The sequence below is a fragment of the Molothrus ater genome, chromosome 3 (genome assembly GCF_012460135.2).
Source record: "Molothrus ater isolate BHLD 08-10-18 breed brown headed cowbird chromosome 3, BPBGC_Mater_1.1, whole genome shotgun sequence".
Classification (NCBI taxonomy): Eukaryota; Metazoa; Chordata; class Aves; order Passeriformes; family Icteridae; genus Molothrus; species Molothrus ater.
In genome coordinates this window covers 105,057,016-105,074,939 of record NC_050480.2, presented here as the reverse complement: position 1 = coordinate 105,074,939, position 17,924 = coordinate 105,057,016, and the positions used below count along the sequence as shown (strand labels likewise).

Here is a 17,924-nt window from a genome sequence, read left to right as displayed (position 1 = left end):
AAAAGATGGCTTTCACTGAGCAGCAGCCTGCACTTACTGGAACAATATGTGTCTATCCACCATTGTGGAAGTAATAAACAGTTCACCTCTTTTGGGATAGGGAGGAATGAAGGTAAAGGAAGCAAATATGTCACATCTCACATAAGTTTTGGAAGTAGGCATTATATAATTGATCAGATGTAAGCCTGTATTTGCTCAAACTACATCCTTCTTGGCCTATTTATATGATGTGGCTTTTATTTTTGGTATGATGATGTGGATCAAATCACTGTAATGTGGCCATTTTAAAACAGACTCTATTTATACAAACTGGAAGGATTTTCACCAGAAAAGTAAAATTAAATCAGGCTTTTATTATTGTCCCATAAGAATGGGGATTATAGATGCTTTCTTATCATTTCGGTTTACCACGATTACAGAAGAAATTGATAGATAACCACTTGCACCCACAAGTCTTTCCAGATTGTACAATATGTCTGATTTGAAAAAGCAACCAGCATAGCAGTTAGCAGTGTAACTCTATTTTTCTTATTCCAAAATAGCATTTTCTTTCTACTTCTGCCATAAACCTGTCATTTGGTAGACTGACAGCAGATTTATTTGCTTTGGTTTGACTCTGGGCAAGTTGGATCCTTTTAGAATCAGACTGAATGAAGATTTCCTTTGCAGCATGTGCTGTCTTAGCTTATCTACACAAATTTTTCAGAAGACTTTTCAGTGTAAGACTATTTTTTTTTTGGCCAATAGGCTTCTCCTTGTTTTCAGCTGTAATATAAGGCCCTTACCTACCTTGTAGTGTCCTGAAATGGAATGCTTAAAATATGATCTGATCATTTGTTCTTTCACTTGCATTTGTCCTAGTCTCATGTGCACTTTAGTTCAAGACCTTTTGTAATCTTGTGCTTTTAATTTTTTTAAGATTACCAAGGCATTTATCTTTTTTCTTTAAAAATCAGGTTGCAGGTGCTGTTAGGATATAGTAGATTGTATAATGCTGAGTGAATTGACCACCAAACCACAGCTGCGATGCAAAGAGTAAATTTATTTCATTACCTCGTCAGCAAGGCTGGATGGCAGAGACACACAGAGACACAAGCTCCCTCAGGCTTAGCTCATCCCAGCAGGCAGAGCAGAGCCACACAGGGACACAGGCTCCCTTAGGCCTAGCTCATCCTAATGGACAGAGGGGCAAGGGGGAGGTAGCAGCCCCACTACCAAACCCAGTTTATCACAGGGCTTCCCGCATTGGAGTTTATCACAAGGCTGTGCCTTTGTGATCTCTCTCGAAGCAGGGGGCTCAAGCATGTCTGTGAGAGGTCTGTGGGAATGTGTTATCTCAACACAGGAATCTTCTCAGAATACTTCAAAACAGGCAGAGGATGAACAACACTAGGCGCAATAAATGGAGTTCTCCCACACCAACATTCTTAGCAGTCCCAGCCACAAAGTCACTTTGAGCAAAACTGTTACATACTTGTCAAATTGTCTGGTTTGAACCCTTTAGTCCCAACAAGCACTTTTTTTTTTTTTTTTGGTGTTAGCTTATTTATTTACGTACTCATAATAAGACCCTTTTAACATCTTGTAAGTTTGATGGTGTTACATGAACAAACCACATTTAAGACACTGAAGATGCTGAGAGGGGCAAGGATGCTATTGAAAAACTGGTAAATATGCTCTTTGTTGTATGTGTGCTTTTATGTACACTTTTATTTTCAAGGGCTTGATACTAATGACAACAGGCAAAACCCACTAGTAAGTGTAGATAAAGCAAGAAAAAAATCCTTGTGAGTAAAAAATAATGTTTTCAAATGTCCTTTCATTAGTGAGGTTGTAATTGAAGCTTTAACAGATCTTCTCATTTAGAGAGACTTTGTTGATTCCATGTACAACCTTTTTATTAAAGAGCTCTGTAAAATCTGGCATTAACTCTTCTTGGGCAGAGAAGTTCAAAGAGAAGAGCAATTAACTGATAATATGGGTCAAAGTCTAATAGGGGCATCTGTACTGGTGAATACAGAGAACTTCATTTATTTTAGTCTGTTCTTTAAACTAGCATGGCTGTGTATAATACACAAAGCAAAAAATTGCTTTAAAATATTTATTAGATACTGTCTTGTAAGAGTTTCATATGTTATTTTAGTTGTTTAGGTTGCTCCTTTTCATGCAAGTAGTAAATATGAATAGGGAAATGGACTTTTTAATATTAACATGAGATAAAATTGACTGCATCTGATTTGAATAAAATGTTAAGCCTGTTTCATTTTCTACACAGCTGCCAAGTGTGTTCATATTGTGTAGTGGTGCCTCTGAAATAGTTGAAAATCTGATGGGAACACTTAGAAAGACAAACCAGTAAAGGGCAGCAGCTGCTGAAAAACACTTGCTGAGCTACTGTGGGAGTAGATGCATCTGCCCGTACCTAGAAGTAATCTAGCAAAGTACCTGCTTTTACCTATCAGGATTTTAATTTGTGTAAAGATTCATCCAGTAAAACTGGTTCTGAATACTTAAATAAAGAAAAAAATAAGGGTGTTTTTTTTTTGCTTTGTTTTTGTTTGTTTTGTGCAGAAGAGCACCACTTCTGAGCAATTTTCTCATTCTTATAGCTAGTTTAAGTTCTTCTTCTAATAAAATACAAACCCAGATTTGGCAGTGTAGTGTGCTATTACAGGATACAGCCAGTCTGGAGGAGATTATGCTACCAAAGATGAGGTTTTCAGTTTTTGTTTGGCTTAGTTTGAGAGATGTATCTTAGGGGGGTTGTGAGAGTATATGTTATCTTTTTCATTGTAGCATATTTCATTCACTGTTGATGGTAATGCACAAACAAAAAGAAATTTTGCAATCAGAACTAATTAGACAAATTTTCCAAACAGCTTTTTAAACTGTTGTACTTTTTGTCTTTTGGTACTTAAACTTTTATTGTTCCCATGTGTTGGTGACCCTATCACACAAGGTCATCATGCCTCACCTATCTTTTATTTTCCTGTGGTAAGAAAACTTCTGTGAACACTGCTAAGTTTAGCTGCAATTCATGAAAACAAAATAGCTGTGTTCTTGTAGAATACTGACTATGCTTGTAGTCTTTTCTTGTAAAATTTAGGAAAAAGTCTTCTTATATGTATACTGTAAAACAGGGCTGCCATCTTGCATAGCAAAAGTGTCAATTTAAGTGAAATGGGGAAGAAAATTGAGCTGAAGAAAGATTATGACAGCAATAGTTAATCAGGGAATATTCTTCTGTTTGCCATTCTTTCATTTTTACTTGATGTGTTAAAATTATTAGTAATTTCAGCTATAATTACCTTCCAAGGCATTCTGATAGTTTTTCTGGGCTTTGTTAGGTTTTGTAGGAAGAAATAGTTTGTTGTGTTAACATAAGCTAAAGTAAATAATCCGAAAACATTATTCTGAAGTGCCTTCTACATTAACAGATTAAATATTCACTTCTACATTAACATTTAGAACTAATGCCTCTGCAAGCATAAAATAGTATTGAATTAATTAGGGGTCATTTAAAAATAAAATACTGAAAGAGATCTGTGCTTCAAAACTATACAGTAATATGAAATGTTCTTAGCCTGCTCTTAAAAACAGAGTTTCTTGCTTTCAAGGAAGATAATATTGTGGATTGATTTTTGTAGAGTAAACCAAATGACCAGTAAAAATTCAAGAAGCATTTCAGATGGACATGTTCTTACACAGTGCAGCTGCATGTAGCTCAAAAGAAATGCAGCTTTCTGGTTCACAGCATTCTTTTCCCCTTGTACTTAATCACTGTAATATTTGAAATCCAATTATGTCTACCTGGTGACTTTGCAGCTGTTATGGTTTTTTTTTGTCATCATTAAATGATCATAACAAGTGAAATATTTAAATTGAGAAAGCAACTTTTTAAGTTAATTTTTCATTCTTTAGTCATTGACTCGAATATGGACTTTAGTATAAAGCACATGCAGAAATCTGAAAAGTTTTTAATTAAAACAACTCAAAGTAGTTTCAGTTGTTTTGGTAATTAAGACTGGAGAATGAATAACGTGTTCTGCTGCATCCTGTTTAGGGAATAGCCACTTCTCAGTGGAATTTCACAGTGCGAGTATGGAAGAATGCAGTAGTCTGCTTTACTTTGATAGCATCCCCAAAGGCAGACTTTCAATCTTAGGAGTATTCAGTCTTCATTTAAGGTGAAATACAGGATAGTATCTTAAATTCTAATTCAAATTATACCTAAGACCAAAATTGGTTTTAATTTTTAAGAAATGTAATCTCAGAGTGAGAATTTTGAAAGCCAAGGGAGGTATATGCTACTTCTTAAACACTGCAATATTTAAAAGATTAACTCTCACTCAAATTATTTTTGACAAGTTATGGTTTGTCTGATTTTAATGTTGTCTTTAATTAGCACAAATTTCTGTATGCTCCTTAAGAAATGAATCTTTTATCTTAGATGAGGATGGACTGTGTCTTTCAGTGGTAGAAACAGGACTGAGATGGTTCATCAAGGGATTTACGTAGAAATCACCAAATAATTTTAAATATTTTTAAAAGATTTTGAGGTAGAGGAGCTATATGACTAGAAGACTGACTTTATAACTGATGGGCTATGTTATTAGTGACATTCTTTCAAAACTGCAACAAGAAGAAAAAGGATAAATTTCTCTTGATATGATGCAGTTGTTACAAAATCTTCCAGCTAGTTCATAAATGGTGATTCATAGAGGAATTCAATTACCAAAAAGTAATTTTTATGTAGTTTCGTAGCATATCATAATCTATTTACTTGGGAAATGTTAACTGAAATAATTTTGTATTGGTTAGAAAAAAAGACTTCAGTTCCTATGCTGCATGTTAGTAGCCTAACTTTTTTTTCAGCAATAGCCAGAATGTATGTGGCTACTTTCTCAATGCCTTCGTTGTCTTTCCTTATTATTTGCTGGGTTTTAATTTTTAAATTTGCCTTGCAGTGCCTATATTCTTGAAGAACTAGGAAAGGTTTTTCTATATTAACTCTTTGATTGCACTTGCTTTTGATTCAGTGTGCATCTAATAGTGATGGTTTTTTCCTCTTAGAGATGCACTGTGTTTTCCCAGTGGAATAAATTATGAGAGCAATATGCCATCAACAGAGCCAGGAGTCTCTTTTAGTTGTATTTAAGTATAAGAAATAATGAGAGTGTTCTCATTATTGGAATTGGAATTGGAATTGGAAAAAGCCTCAACAGTACCTGAAGAATAAACTGTAGCATATGAACATCATCAGTTTCCTTGTTGCTCCATGTAGAAAAGTCAAGGAGATAGTGGAGATAGATCCAGCTCAATACATAGCAGGCCAGGACATCTAAAATGTTTCTTAAAAAATTGTAGATATTTTGAACATAAACTTTAAATTTTTTTTTTAAATGTGTACAGTTTTTTCTGTTTCACTCTCCTATAGTTTTAGCTTTACACAGCATATTTTTTAATTTTATGAGGAAGAAAACCTTTATTTGGTTACATTTAATATGGATGAAATGTGATCAAATTAAGCCCAAATCCTTCTATCCTCATAAGACTTTAACTTCTGAGGTTATTAGGAAATGCCACAACTGTTGCCAATTTTCCTTCAGCTGCATTAGTTCAAGGTAATTTTTGTGTGTAATTCACAAATGGCATCAGAAGGCTCCAAGAGGAGGCTGTGTTCTGATCTCCATTTCATTGCTATAATCTGGAATAATTCTCTTGACATTGGATACTTTTGAGTTTGCAGCAGTGTCACTGAAATCAGAATCTCTCCTGTGTGTCTGTTTGGATGCCAAAACTTATGCACATTTTCTGTAGAAAGAGTTGCTTTTATGGAAAAATCTTTCTGAAACACTTTGTTATCCAATTCCTCAAATCGAATCACCAGAGGGTATAATGACTCTGTCTATAATCTTTTGTCATATTATAACTAGGTTGATAAACACAACACAGTTCTCCCAGTGAGGGGAGGTGATCCCCCAAGCCATTCCAGTTTTTTAACCCAGAGCAGTGAAAGCCTTATAGTGCCATAGTGGGGTTCTGTCATGTCCTTCAAACTGATTTGGGATATATACATGCAGATGTCTTTGGATTTAATCTATAGAATTGAACCCAAGAATATTTTGCAGTGTTGTCTTTTTAGTACAGGAGTAAGTGGTTGAATAATTCAGAAGTCTGTAGAAAAGGTATGACTGCTGCAGTTGTTTGTATAGTGTTGTTCATCAGTTTATAGAATGGTTTATATAAAATAAAGTTGGTGACAATGTAACTATAGACTTACAAGGATTTTTGTTGAAATTGCTTTAGGCATGTAAACTCTTAGCTGTCATATATGAAGGTAAATATTTTCCCTAAAACCTCTTCATTTTGAATAGATCATTTTTCTTTCTTCAAGAGTGCAGAGGGCAGGACTCATGACAAACAAAACAAACAAACAGAAACAACAAAAAAAATCAAAGAACCAAACAAAACCACAAACACACAAAACCAGAGATAGAGGCTTTTTATTCTTTGACTTGTTTTGGTTTTCACTTGCTCCTTTTTTTCAAGGAGGACCTGTTTCCATAGTTGGTAGGAGAATATTATGCTCCTGAATTTTGCTACAATTTGTTTTTTAAAGGAACTGTTCTGGACTTCTGTGGATGGAGTCTGGATCTTCTTTAGGGAAAGTTTGTTTCTTGAACAGCACTCACTGTTATGAACTGCCCAGAATTTTGACATTTCTGAGAATTGAGTAATTCAATAAAACTCTCAGTGTTTGGCAAATATGAAATATAAAAGGTCTCGAGAGGCAATGTTTAACGATGATTTAGAAGCAACATTCCAAAAAAAGCAAGGTTGTAATAATTTTCATAGTTTTTGTGTTATGGTGACTTTGAGCTGGAGTGATCCTGGAATGAATATATAACTTTTTTTTCCTCTCAGGATACTTCCTTTTACTCCAGTGACCTCTGTTAGAATCCAAGAGAATTTTGCAGTGTTCATTTTGAGTTTAAAGATCCTAATATAGCTTGAAAGTATGGAAATTCCCCTGGTTTCTGATGGCCACTGCTACTTAAATACTTACTGCAATAACCAGTGAATGTGGTGATAATTTTAAAATAAAGACTCTAAAAGATGATGTTTAATTCCAATTGAGAACATATTTAAAGAAGTCTTATATGGGCTCCTCTGTTCTAAAATATCAGAGTATAATTTTACCCTTGTGGTTCATTATTTCTTGTTTCTAGGAATTCTTCTGATTTCTTAATCTTATGAAAGGACTAGAGCATCTTTTGGGTGAGCAGAGTGTGAGAGAGCTGAAGAGGAGGCTCAGGGGGAATCTGACAAGTGTAAAAAATACCTGATGTGAGAATGATTAACAAAGAGGGAGCCAGACTCTCATCAGTGGTGCCCAGTGGCAGCACCAGAGGAAATGGGCACAAATTAAGACACATGAAATTTCATCTGAACAGAGGAGAGTCGTTTTTTTACTGTGAGGTGGTGGAATACTGGTACACTTTGCTGAGAAAGGTTGTGGCGTCTCCATCCTGGCTGATGGTTGAAATGTAGCTGCATAGGTGTAAATGATCCTGCTTTGAGCAGAGGGGCTGAACTGGATGTTTCTAACTTAAATGATTCTGTGATCTGTGGTTACTGCTAACAGTGACCCCAATAGCCCATACCATGCAAGAATTGCTTTCAGTTCTAGGCTAGTCAGGTGTAGCAGGTATGGTGTTGAAATAAGCTGCTGGTTCTCTGGTGCCCTTTGTTATTTGCATCTGTCTAACGTGTTTTTCTCCAAGCTTCCTTTATAGCACATAACTCTTCAGGTACTACACTCTGGATGAGATATAATTTGTACTTACTTGAAGAAATTGTAATGCTGATTATGGCCCAAAGCCAGTCATAAGCTCTATTTGGTACGCTTGTATAATTTTCATATCTCTGTGTATGCTACTTGTTCCTGCAAAAATTGTTCCCCTAAGTCCAATGAAATCTCACTGATATGATTTGGTGCTAAATGGAGCAGATCCAAACATCATGCAGTTTTTCTTTTACGTGTTATGAGCCTTTGCTTAAAATGTATATGCACACTTTGAAAGACAACATTTCAGTCTTTGGCGCAGGTAGGAAATTATATTTTCAAATAGTTCTCCTAAGAGAATAAAAATAATTTTACTTTTATGCTATTTATATAGTTACATTTTTATTTATTTCTCTTCCTAAATCTCACGAGCTACCACTTTTTCATGGAAGTAGCAGAATATGAAAAGTATCATCAGGAGAGGGAAGCTGTGGAAGTCCCCAGGTATAACATCTATGTTTATTTCTGGGTGTACCTTCAGTAACAAAATAGGATTTACACTGGCACAAAAGTGCTTAAGTGTACAGATGCATACTTAGAAAGCAGGGGAGAACTAATTATTCATAATTCAGAAGGATAGGGGGAATGTATTTATTAAAATGTGTATGTGTATATACATACATATAAAAGCATATGTTTGGGTGTGCATATGAGTATATATGCATAGGTACGTGGTTTAACCAACAACATTCTAGGGGACAGTGGAGGGGAAGGATGACCTAGAGATTATTTATGTGTCAGAACAAGGAACATCAGAGCTTTGCATCCTGAATTTCATGGCTTTTATGTAAAAAAGCATGGATTAGTCATACTATTAGCAGTTAGATCAATTAGCTTTTTAACTGAAAGTGTAGTAGAACAGCTGACTGCAAAATGGGATTTGTTTCACCTGGGATACATAAGGTACTTTGCATAAAATAGTTCTACATTAAAATTAAGCCAATGAGTAGGGAAAATACTGAAAGCTCAGCCTTGGCTTATGGGTGCAATGGATTATCTCTAAGATAAATGGGTATAATCTTATTACTTTGTTATAATATGACAGAAAAAGTCATCATTACGGAGCATTTCTACAAGGCCTTGGTGATGAATTGCATGACTAAAACTCTATCTTAAGTGCTGATGGTCTGTGCTATTTAGAGCAGATGCTGCCACTACTGTGTTGCTAAAGCAGTTGTGTTTCTGCGCTGAAGCTTGCCTGCAGACTGAACTGTATGGACTCGTTCATTAATATTGCTTTAATCACTTAAACAAATTTATCCTATTTTTAAATTGCTGTCAGAGCACCAACACACAAATATCTTTCTGATGAAATTTCTGGTTTAGAATATCTTGATTAAGTGTAATCTTATTTATTCATAAATGCATTAGTTGTAACAATAAATTCAGGTGGGAAAGAATTGGAAAGCTTACTGAAGTAAAATCAGGGGATTTATTCATTCACATCACAGCTGCTTTGAGTATCATCTGGTTTGTGGAAGGCGTTGCTTCTCAGTGGCTTTTCATATTGATTCATACTTGTTCAAAAATGGCATCGTCTTAGGCTTGAAATCCTGTTAGTTGAGAGTAACATTCAGATTGTATTCTACTCAAACTTCCTATGGTTTGTGTTGAATTCTAGGGATTAATCAGCTGTAGAAGGCTAAAAATATTGCATTCATGTCTCATTCATTTTCAGTAAAAATCGCTTTTTGCCATCCAGTGGCTACCAGTCCTTTAAGCAAGAAGAGGTTTCACTGGTTTATCTGAAAAGGAGTTGGTCTGTAGAAACCATGGCTGATGTTTATGTGCCAGAGGGGAAAAAATTGTTTTCCATTTTAAAAATATGTAGTATGTGCAAATGACAATTTAAAAAAACAAATCTTCCAGTACCTTTGTCAAACTGTGGACTTCCATGCGTACTGTTGCATTTCTGTATGCTGCCTTAATATTTTATAAGGGAAAAACTACTGGTTTCAAATGATGCATTTGTACTTACTGCATGGAATAAAATGGAATTTAGAGGAAAGATAATATTTTTTAAGTTAATGGGGACTTAGTTTGAAGAAGTCTTAGGATATTTTTTTCCTCTGGAGGTAGTTTCTCCTGTAGCTTTTTTAATCCTTAGTATAATCCTGCAGAGTTAACTTTCAAAGATCATTCATTGACTGTTTTGTGATTCTAAATGTTTTATATTGATTTGTGAGTGTTGGCTTGAAAATTAATTGGTGTATTAAATAAAAAACTAGGTTCTGGTTCAAAATACCATTATTTTTAAAAAGTACTACTAGTTCTTAACCAGGCTTTTTTTTTGTTGGGTTGTTGTTTTGTTGTTGGTTGTTTGTTATTTTGTGTGTGTGTATTGTTTTTGTTTGGTTTTGGTTTTGGTTTTTTTTTTGGTTAATCTTTATTCTGCTCTTAATATCCTGTTTCAATAGGCTTAGCATCTTTCTAGAAAACAAGCTGAAGTTAATTTTTCTAACTTGCTATGCAGCTTCCTCTATTTTTTCCTGGAACATCTGTTTTTTTATTGCTGCTTACCAAGTCAGTCTTAATCCATGGTGTTAAAATTTTCCAAAAGGAAGAGAGGCAGGAAATTATTTTTATTTTTCTAAATATGTGTTTATTTTTGCTTACAATTGCATATCCTAGGGCTATAGTATATGTAATTTCTGCCAAATGTAGAGGAAAGGAAAAAGATGTTTTATGCTGCACACTTAAAGTTTAAGAGAAACTGGAACAGCATATTTTTATGGGCAGTAGTTTAAGAAAACTTAAGATATATTTAAGGGTATTAACAATCACACTGCTGTAAGGTGATCTGTATGTGCAAAGCCACACAAATTCAGCTGGGTGAGTGTGAAAAATTCCTGTCATCCATTTCTGAAGATACTTAGGCTGGGCTTCATTTAGACAGCAATGTTTCTGCTTTTGTTTAAAAACTGCTTCTTTAAATAATGCAATATTGTGTAATGTAGTATTTTATTAGTTCAATTCTGTAATTACCAGTTGTATTTGTGAGTTTCTCTCTGTAGATCCTTTGTTATAAACACTCTAAATGATTTCATCAGTGTGAACTTTATACAGTGTTTACAATAGCTTCTAAAAGCAACTCAATGGAATGGGAGGGGACAGGAAAAACCCAACCAATTACAAAATACCTGTCAAGAAATCTCAAAATGAAGTAACAGACAAGTTAGAAACCTAAAATTACTAAGGAGGCCATACAAATAGCTGATTGAACCCTGACAGCACTGAGATATTCAACAGGTCTCCCAGAAACCTTTAATGTTTTATGATTCTCATTCATGAAGATGAAATGAATTTTGAAGATGACATGCAAAGTATACATTATGTATACGAAACATGGTGCAAAAGAAATAAGCTTTCTTCCTGTAGTGTTGCAAGCAGAACAAACTGGCAAAAACAGTGACAGTGAAAATTGTTGTGATCTTGAAATTCAGCCACTAAAAATCTGAAGAAACTTGATGAAAAGTTCTCAAATTAGTTGCGTTAGATTCTTTATTTTTCTTCACCAAAGACGATGGTTTAATATAGATGTTTGGATATTTTTGAGATTTTTTAAATCCAACAAATACAAATGGACGTCATTATTTGAATGGTACTTGGTCTTTCAGTGAGGCATAGGAAGTTTTCAAGCCAAAAGCTCTAAGACAAAGGCACTGTTAAATTGAAAAGGACGTTTTTCAAAGAGAAAGTGTGTTGATTACACAGCATTTTCATTGACTTCTATATCAGTGAATGTTGTTTATTCATGTTCAAAGCCATCTAAAATAAAACTACAGTTGATTAGTCATTAATTACATCATTCCTATAGACTTAAGAGTAGAGCATTTTCATTTTTTGTGAAAATGGTCTGTTAATTTAAATTTGTAATTTGAATCATAGGCCCTCACATGAGGCTACTACAAGGAAGCTGCACCATAATGATAGACCTAATTTTGTTTGTTGCAAAATTAAGTGAAGTATTTGATTTAAATAGCTGTTGAAGCCCTCATTCCTAAGCTTGCATTACTTGGGGAAGCCCTGCTCAAATGATTGGTTAGTATTGGAATGAATTGGGAAGAATATTTGGTATTGGAGAGGCTTTTACCTTAGAAAACTACTGTACATTAACTCAAGCACCTAGAATAATGGAAAAGAACTTCATAAGATTCTTTGAGGTCTGTTCTTTACTGTACTTTTGTTCCTACAAGTAAAGTAAAAATTAGAATCTTCAAATATATCAGTAAGATACTTTTCATTCTTTGTAATAGAAGCAATGCGGGCAATTAAATCTGTAGGAAAAAAATAATTATGTACTCTGCAGTCTATTTTAAACATCTGTGAAAAGTAACTAAGAAAAAGTAAGTTTATTGGAAAATTAATTTCATATTTTAAGGGCTGCTCCTCATTTGCGAAGGCTTTATAATCTTCAAATGCAAGTTTTTCAAAACATTCTCTAAGTTTGTTTTGGACTACACATACAAATTTTATGTTCCTTTTGGTACTGCAGCTTGTTATGAATATTGTTGGAGAAAGGTCTGAACATGGACAATTGCAAGATGGAGATCTTTTGAGGTGCAAGAGAAAGCTTTTACTGAATTTGTGTGTCTGTGTTTGCAAAACTGAACTTTATTGAGTTCTGTTGTTTTACTGCCTCCTCTTCTAGTAGTTTTTCATCTAGTTTTTCAGTAGTTTTTTTAGATTTTGAGGTGTATATTGTTCTTTTCCTGTTAATGCTGTTTTGCTGATGTTTAGTTACTAATAGTTCCATATTTTACTGCATATTAGTTTTGATGCCACTCTTCAGTAAAAAAATTAGGTGGTGAAATAGTATGAGGCTAAAGATTTTGATTAATTTTAGCAGATGTTATCCTGCTATAATTTGTTTTCTTTATTGATTCCTTATTTGAGGGTTGAGTAAGTAGTACCCTCAGAATAAAAACAAACTTGGAATAATAAATATATTACAACAGGTATCTGAAGGTATGTTTCCATGTGTTCTTTTAATATATGCACAGATACGCGCACACATGTACAAACATCTATGAAAAGATATGTGTGGTTTTTATTTCAACAGATTGGACAACTTGCTTTTAAAGGCATGAAAAGGCTAAACCGAATCCAGTCTATAGTTTTCGAGACTGCCTACAACACAAACGAGAACATGCTGATCTGTGCCCCCACTGGAGCTGGGAAGACCAACATTGCCATGCTGACAATCCTTCATGAAATTCGCCAGCATGTCCAGCATGGTGTTATCAAAAAGGATGAGTTTAAGGTAGGAGTTTAATGAACCAAATAACAGCTTTTTAACTTGTAAGGTAAAATCTATTATATGTTGTACATGGAATATGAAATCAGGAAGTTCTCAAGGATATTAGACTTTTCCAAGTTAAAGATAAGACTAGTTTTGATTTACTTCATTATTATTAAAGCTATTCTTATTTGTGTTCTAAAAATCTTATTATGTGAATAAAAAGCTATGAAAATGCATTTAGCTTTCATGCAGAACCAATTTTCAAAGTGATGAGGCTGTATAAACAAAATCCATTGTCCTTTAAACAGCTGCACACTTATCCAACAAAGATAACTACTTCTCATATTTCACTATTAAGATTTTTCACTGTAAGTGCCTGGCATCATATTTCACAATAAATTGTGATTTGTAGTGGTTGCCATGAAACAGACGACATTGTGGGGTTTGCTCATTTATCAAGTGAGTGTTGTTTTGCTGCAGATTGTGTATGTTGCTCCTATGAAGGCTTTGGCAGCCGAAATGACAAATTATTTCAGCAAGCGTCTGGAACCACTTGGCATTACTGTGAAAGAGTTGACTGGTGATATGCAACTGTCAAAAGGCGAAATCCTACGAACACAGGTATGCTTAATCCTTCCAAATACTGTTCTCTGTGTGTGTGCATTTGTACCTCTTCATAGGTACACTGCTCTTCAAACTCCTTCTAACAGTATTGGTTAATCAGCTGAAGCTTTATTCATACACCTGTAATTACAGTGATTATGTACACTGATATAAGTTCAGAATTCTTCAATAAAAACTGTCTTCGAGAAGTTTAAAGTTTGTAAGCAAATGATAAGTACCAAATAAATCCAGAATGCTGTAACAACATTGTTACTAATATATTAAAATAACACTTACCTTCTTTTTAAAAAAAAACCCAACCAATAAAAATCCAACCAAAAAAAAAAAAAAAAAAAAAAACAGCAACAAACAAAAACTGTAGGTTCCTGTTATTGGCAAATCTTACTGTTCCTCATTTGTACTTGAAAAGTGTAAGACATCACTAGGCTAAACATTTGAACATTCATAGAAATGAATAAAATTTGTAGGTTTAGCCTCTTAAATAGGATTGTATAAATGGAGATTATTTTGTTTTAGCAGACACTTTTTGCCATATTTATTTCATGCTGTTTGTGTCAGTGAAATATCATTTTTCTAAAATCTTAAGATACTTGTATACCTGTTATTGCATACAGTTCCATGTGATTACCCTTTCCCCTTCTGCCTCGTCCAAGAAACAGAAAAAAGAACTGGTTGTATTATCAATATGAACATTTATAAGTATATTAATTGTTGATCTAGATGAGTGATATTTTAACAGTCTTAACTTTGAGGTATTTAACATTTTTATGGTGAGTGGAGAGAAAAACCCTTCACATGACAAGAATATATGTAAGTATGTAATGAATGATTAGGAGGACCACTGCAGTGGTTATCCAGTGTGAAGCTGTGAATAGCAATTAGAAGATGTATATGCATACATATTGGTACATAGAGTCACAATAATGTGGTAACCAATAAATAGCAAACCAATACCAATGAGTGACAGTAAAATCACTGGTACTTTATCAGAGTGACTTTGCGACACCATCTACCTAAAATCTGAGTTTACAAAATTAAAAAAGTTTGGTAGGAACTTTTAGTAATTGAAGTTATTTAGATACACCAAATTACCATTTTAAATTGCTTCCTGTTTTCACAGTACTTTTCAGCTAGGGCACATAATCAAGTAGATCATGGTTTTAATAAAGAGAGAGATAATGTGTAATCACTGCTGAAACTGAAAGTGACAGTAGAAAAGCCTGCTCTGAATGTAAGGACAAAGCTGGATGAACAGAATGAATGTAGAATGGAAAAGTGCTGTTTTACTTGCTCTACTAGTTAGCAATATAATTGCTACAATCTCACCTCATTATTAGTACTCTGCTTATATCCAGCAAAAAAAGTAAGGGAACAAAGGAAACAAAAAATATTCAGGATTTATTAAAAAAATGTGTATGGGAAATAGTTTACAAAGCTGAAATTTATTACTCTTGTAATGGGAACTTACTAATATATACAGTGTACTAACTTAGAGAAACTTAGTAAATTGAGTGTAGAAAGACTATCTGGTTCATCATGCTGTTTTATTTCATCTAGCATGCCACTACTAGTATAAGTCTTAATTTTGTTGTGGAGAAGAGGCTAAAGCAGACTGATTTATAAAAATCAATGAGAAATAGAAAAGGGAGGATGTGAGTAAAATCTTTTTTTTTCCCTGCTATGGACTCATTTAATTGCTTTGAAATTAGCTTTTTTGGCCTGAAACTTACCTTCAAGGGATTTCTACAGTTTCCTATGTATGTCATGGTATAGAAACACTAATCTGAAGTGTATTTGTAGTCTCAAAACCTTTGGGAAGAGTGGAGATGAAAGAAAAATGGTGTCCAGAAGAGGAAAAATTTGGAAGCCATTGTATTTGTGACTCAAAACTCAGTTCCTACATTTTCAAAGAAACTATAGTTGTTGATTGATTTCAGTTTTGCTTGTGCTCAATTTTGTGTCTTTGGTCTTCAAAACATTGGGAAGGTTAAAAGGAAAAAAATACAAAGGCTAAAATTCTGGGACAGTGAAATAACAATTTTATGTTTCCTCTTGTTTGTCGTATCTAGTCAGTCTTATGATTAATCAGAAATGTGGAAGGTGAGATGAGAGATGATACCAATCCAAGAGTTACCTGTGTAATTGCTGCTACTGTTCTTGAAGATTCTGGAGCCCAGCAGTGTGCAATGTTTCATTGCTACAAAACAAAGCAAATATGTGGCATATTAGAAACTGAGGAAAGAGCACTTGCTTGTGCTAGATATTACTTATTGTTCTGCACATATACTGTTTTCTATCAAAACTCATGAGCTTTCTTTGCTCAACTAGGCACTTTAAACCACTTCATCCAAGCAGGTTTCTTTCACCATTTTTTACCCTGTATTAAATTGATTCTTGCTTCAAAACTTCATTTTACTTGTCAGCCTCTCTAATGTGCACATTTCTCAGAAAGGAATACTCTGATAGGTGTTGCTACTTTCTTTATAGTTTCAGATTTGCTTTGCCAGTCATTGCTGTTTTCTAGCCTTTAGTAGTGTAAGTAATGAAGTACCTTTGTTTAACAGAAAAGCAGTTTTTCCTGTAAGAATTAATGCTACAGCAGGTAGATGCATGCACACAATTTATATACACAGGGACAGTATGTATCATATATATATTTTATATATATATATGAGGCAGTAAAAGACAGAGCAGGATCATCAGCTGAAGTAGATGCTGGTATTAAAGGCTGGATAACATTTTCACAAGATCTCAGCTGGTACTTCTAGGCAACTGAAGGCCTGATAAATATCTCCTGTGACAGTTGTCTTCTGCCTGTTTTCTGAGCAGTTGCATTTTCACTACCTTTATTTTTGTCCTCAGGTGAATCAAATCAGTCACGATGAAAGATGTAAAAATAAGGTGATTGTCAGGTATTAGTTAGAAGTAGTGCTTAAGTGACAATCCTGATCATTTTCTGCTTCCTTTCCATCCTGCTTGCTTCATCCTTCATACTTTGCCTGTGTATATTTAAAGGAATGCCTTTTGTAAGTTATTACATGTAACTCTACTGCTTATCCTGATGAGGAAAAATTGCTTTATCTGACAAATTGGTAACTGTCTCCCTTCTCAGGAATGCACCCTTAATGTACAGTGGGAGCTACCACTGTTATTTTTTTCTACAAATATTTTTAAAGGATATAAATGCTAGCAAAAAAGCAAGGTAACAAGGAATTCAAATTTTCATTCCCTTTATGGTGGAATAAAATCTTTTAAATATTTTTGAAAACTTCAATTAAAAAGGTCTATAGCACATTTTCCAGCAATAACTCTCTCTGTGCTTTCCATGCTGTCATTTATACCCATCCAGAAGGTAGCCATGTTTCTTGCTGCTCCATACTTCTATGGTATTACATACATTATATGATTTTATAATGCTATTATTGAATATTCATTAACGTTACTATGTTTCCAACACACTTCATAAGCTTTTAAAATAAGTTATTTCTGATTTTACTAATAATGAAATTGATTTAAAAAGAAAAAGGAAAATAGTTTTTATTGACTCTCCAGTCAGTTTTCCAACCCGCTCCCCACATCTTATGCACTGTAAGCCACAGTTACAAGTTTAATGTGGGATGTGTTAAAACCCTGAGACAATTTCCCTTCATGGAAACATAGAATGATTTGACCTTGCATTTGCAGCAAATACAATGTAGTTATAGTTATCTTTTGAAAGTTTGGAGAATACAGCTGGAATTGGAGCAGTATAGATTTATAAGGTAATCACCAAGTCTGAAAGCAGTGCCTTGCCCTGGGCACAGTGTATTGCATCATGAGTGGCATCATGCCTTGTGCAAAACAGGGTACAGAGTGCAGAAATGCCTTCTGGCCTTAATACAAGGTTAGTGGGCATCAAAAATGTAGAAGATAATTTCTTTTTTAATGTTTTATGTGAACATAGCATAAAACAAGGTTAAGATCCTTAGCATAACATAGTAAAAGCTTTTCAAGGTTTCTTCCACCTTTATAAACTTTAAATATAGTTTTTGAAAATTACCCTGTTAAATATATTTTATTTTCTTTTTAAAGAAAATTATTTTGATATTTTATTGCATCTTCAGTTAGTGTGAATGTTTCTCACCTTTAAACTGGTACCTCAGCAGTTTTGTATTAGATGCATTTTGGTATAATCATTGTCAACAGCCTGCGTTCTAATTCAAATAAGTA

The 17,924-nt window shown here is 34.1% G+C and overlaps 1 protein-coding gene across 1 annotated transcript in view; it reads left to right on the top strand.

Moving 5' to 3' along the window:
* The window catches only part of ASCC3 (activating signal cointegrator 1 complex subunit 3), a 251,823-nt gene that overhangs the window by 52,171 nt on the left and 181,728 nt on the right, over window positions 1–17,924 (top strand). Inside the window, exons 9-10 of the mRNA XM_036380163.2 lie at window positions 12,912–13,112; window positions 13,572–13,712. Coding sequence (XP_036236056.1) covers window positions 12,912–13,112; window positions 13,572–13,712 — 342 coding nt within the window. The remainder of the gene's footprint in view (window positions 1–12,911; window positions 13,113–13,571; window positions 13,713–17,924) is intronic.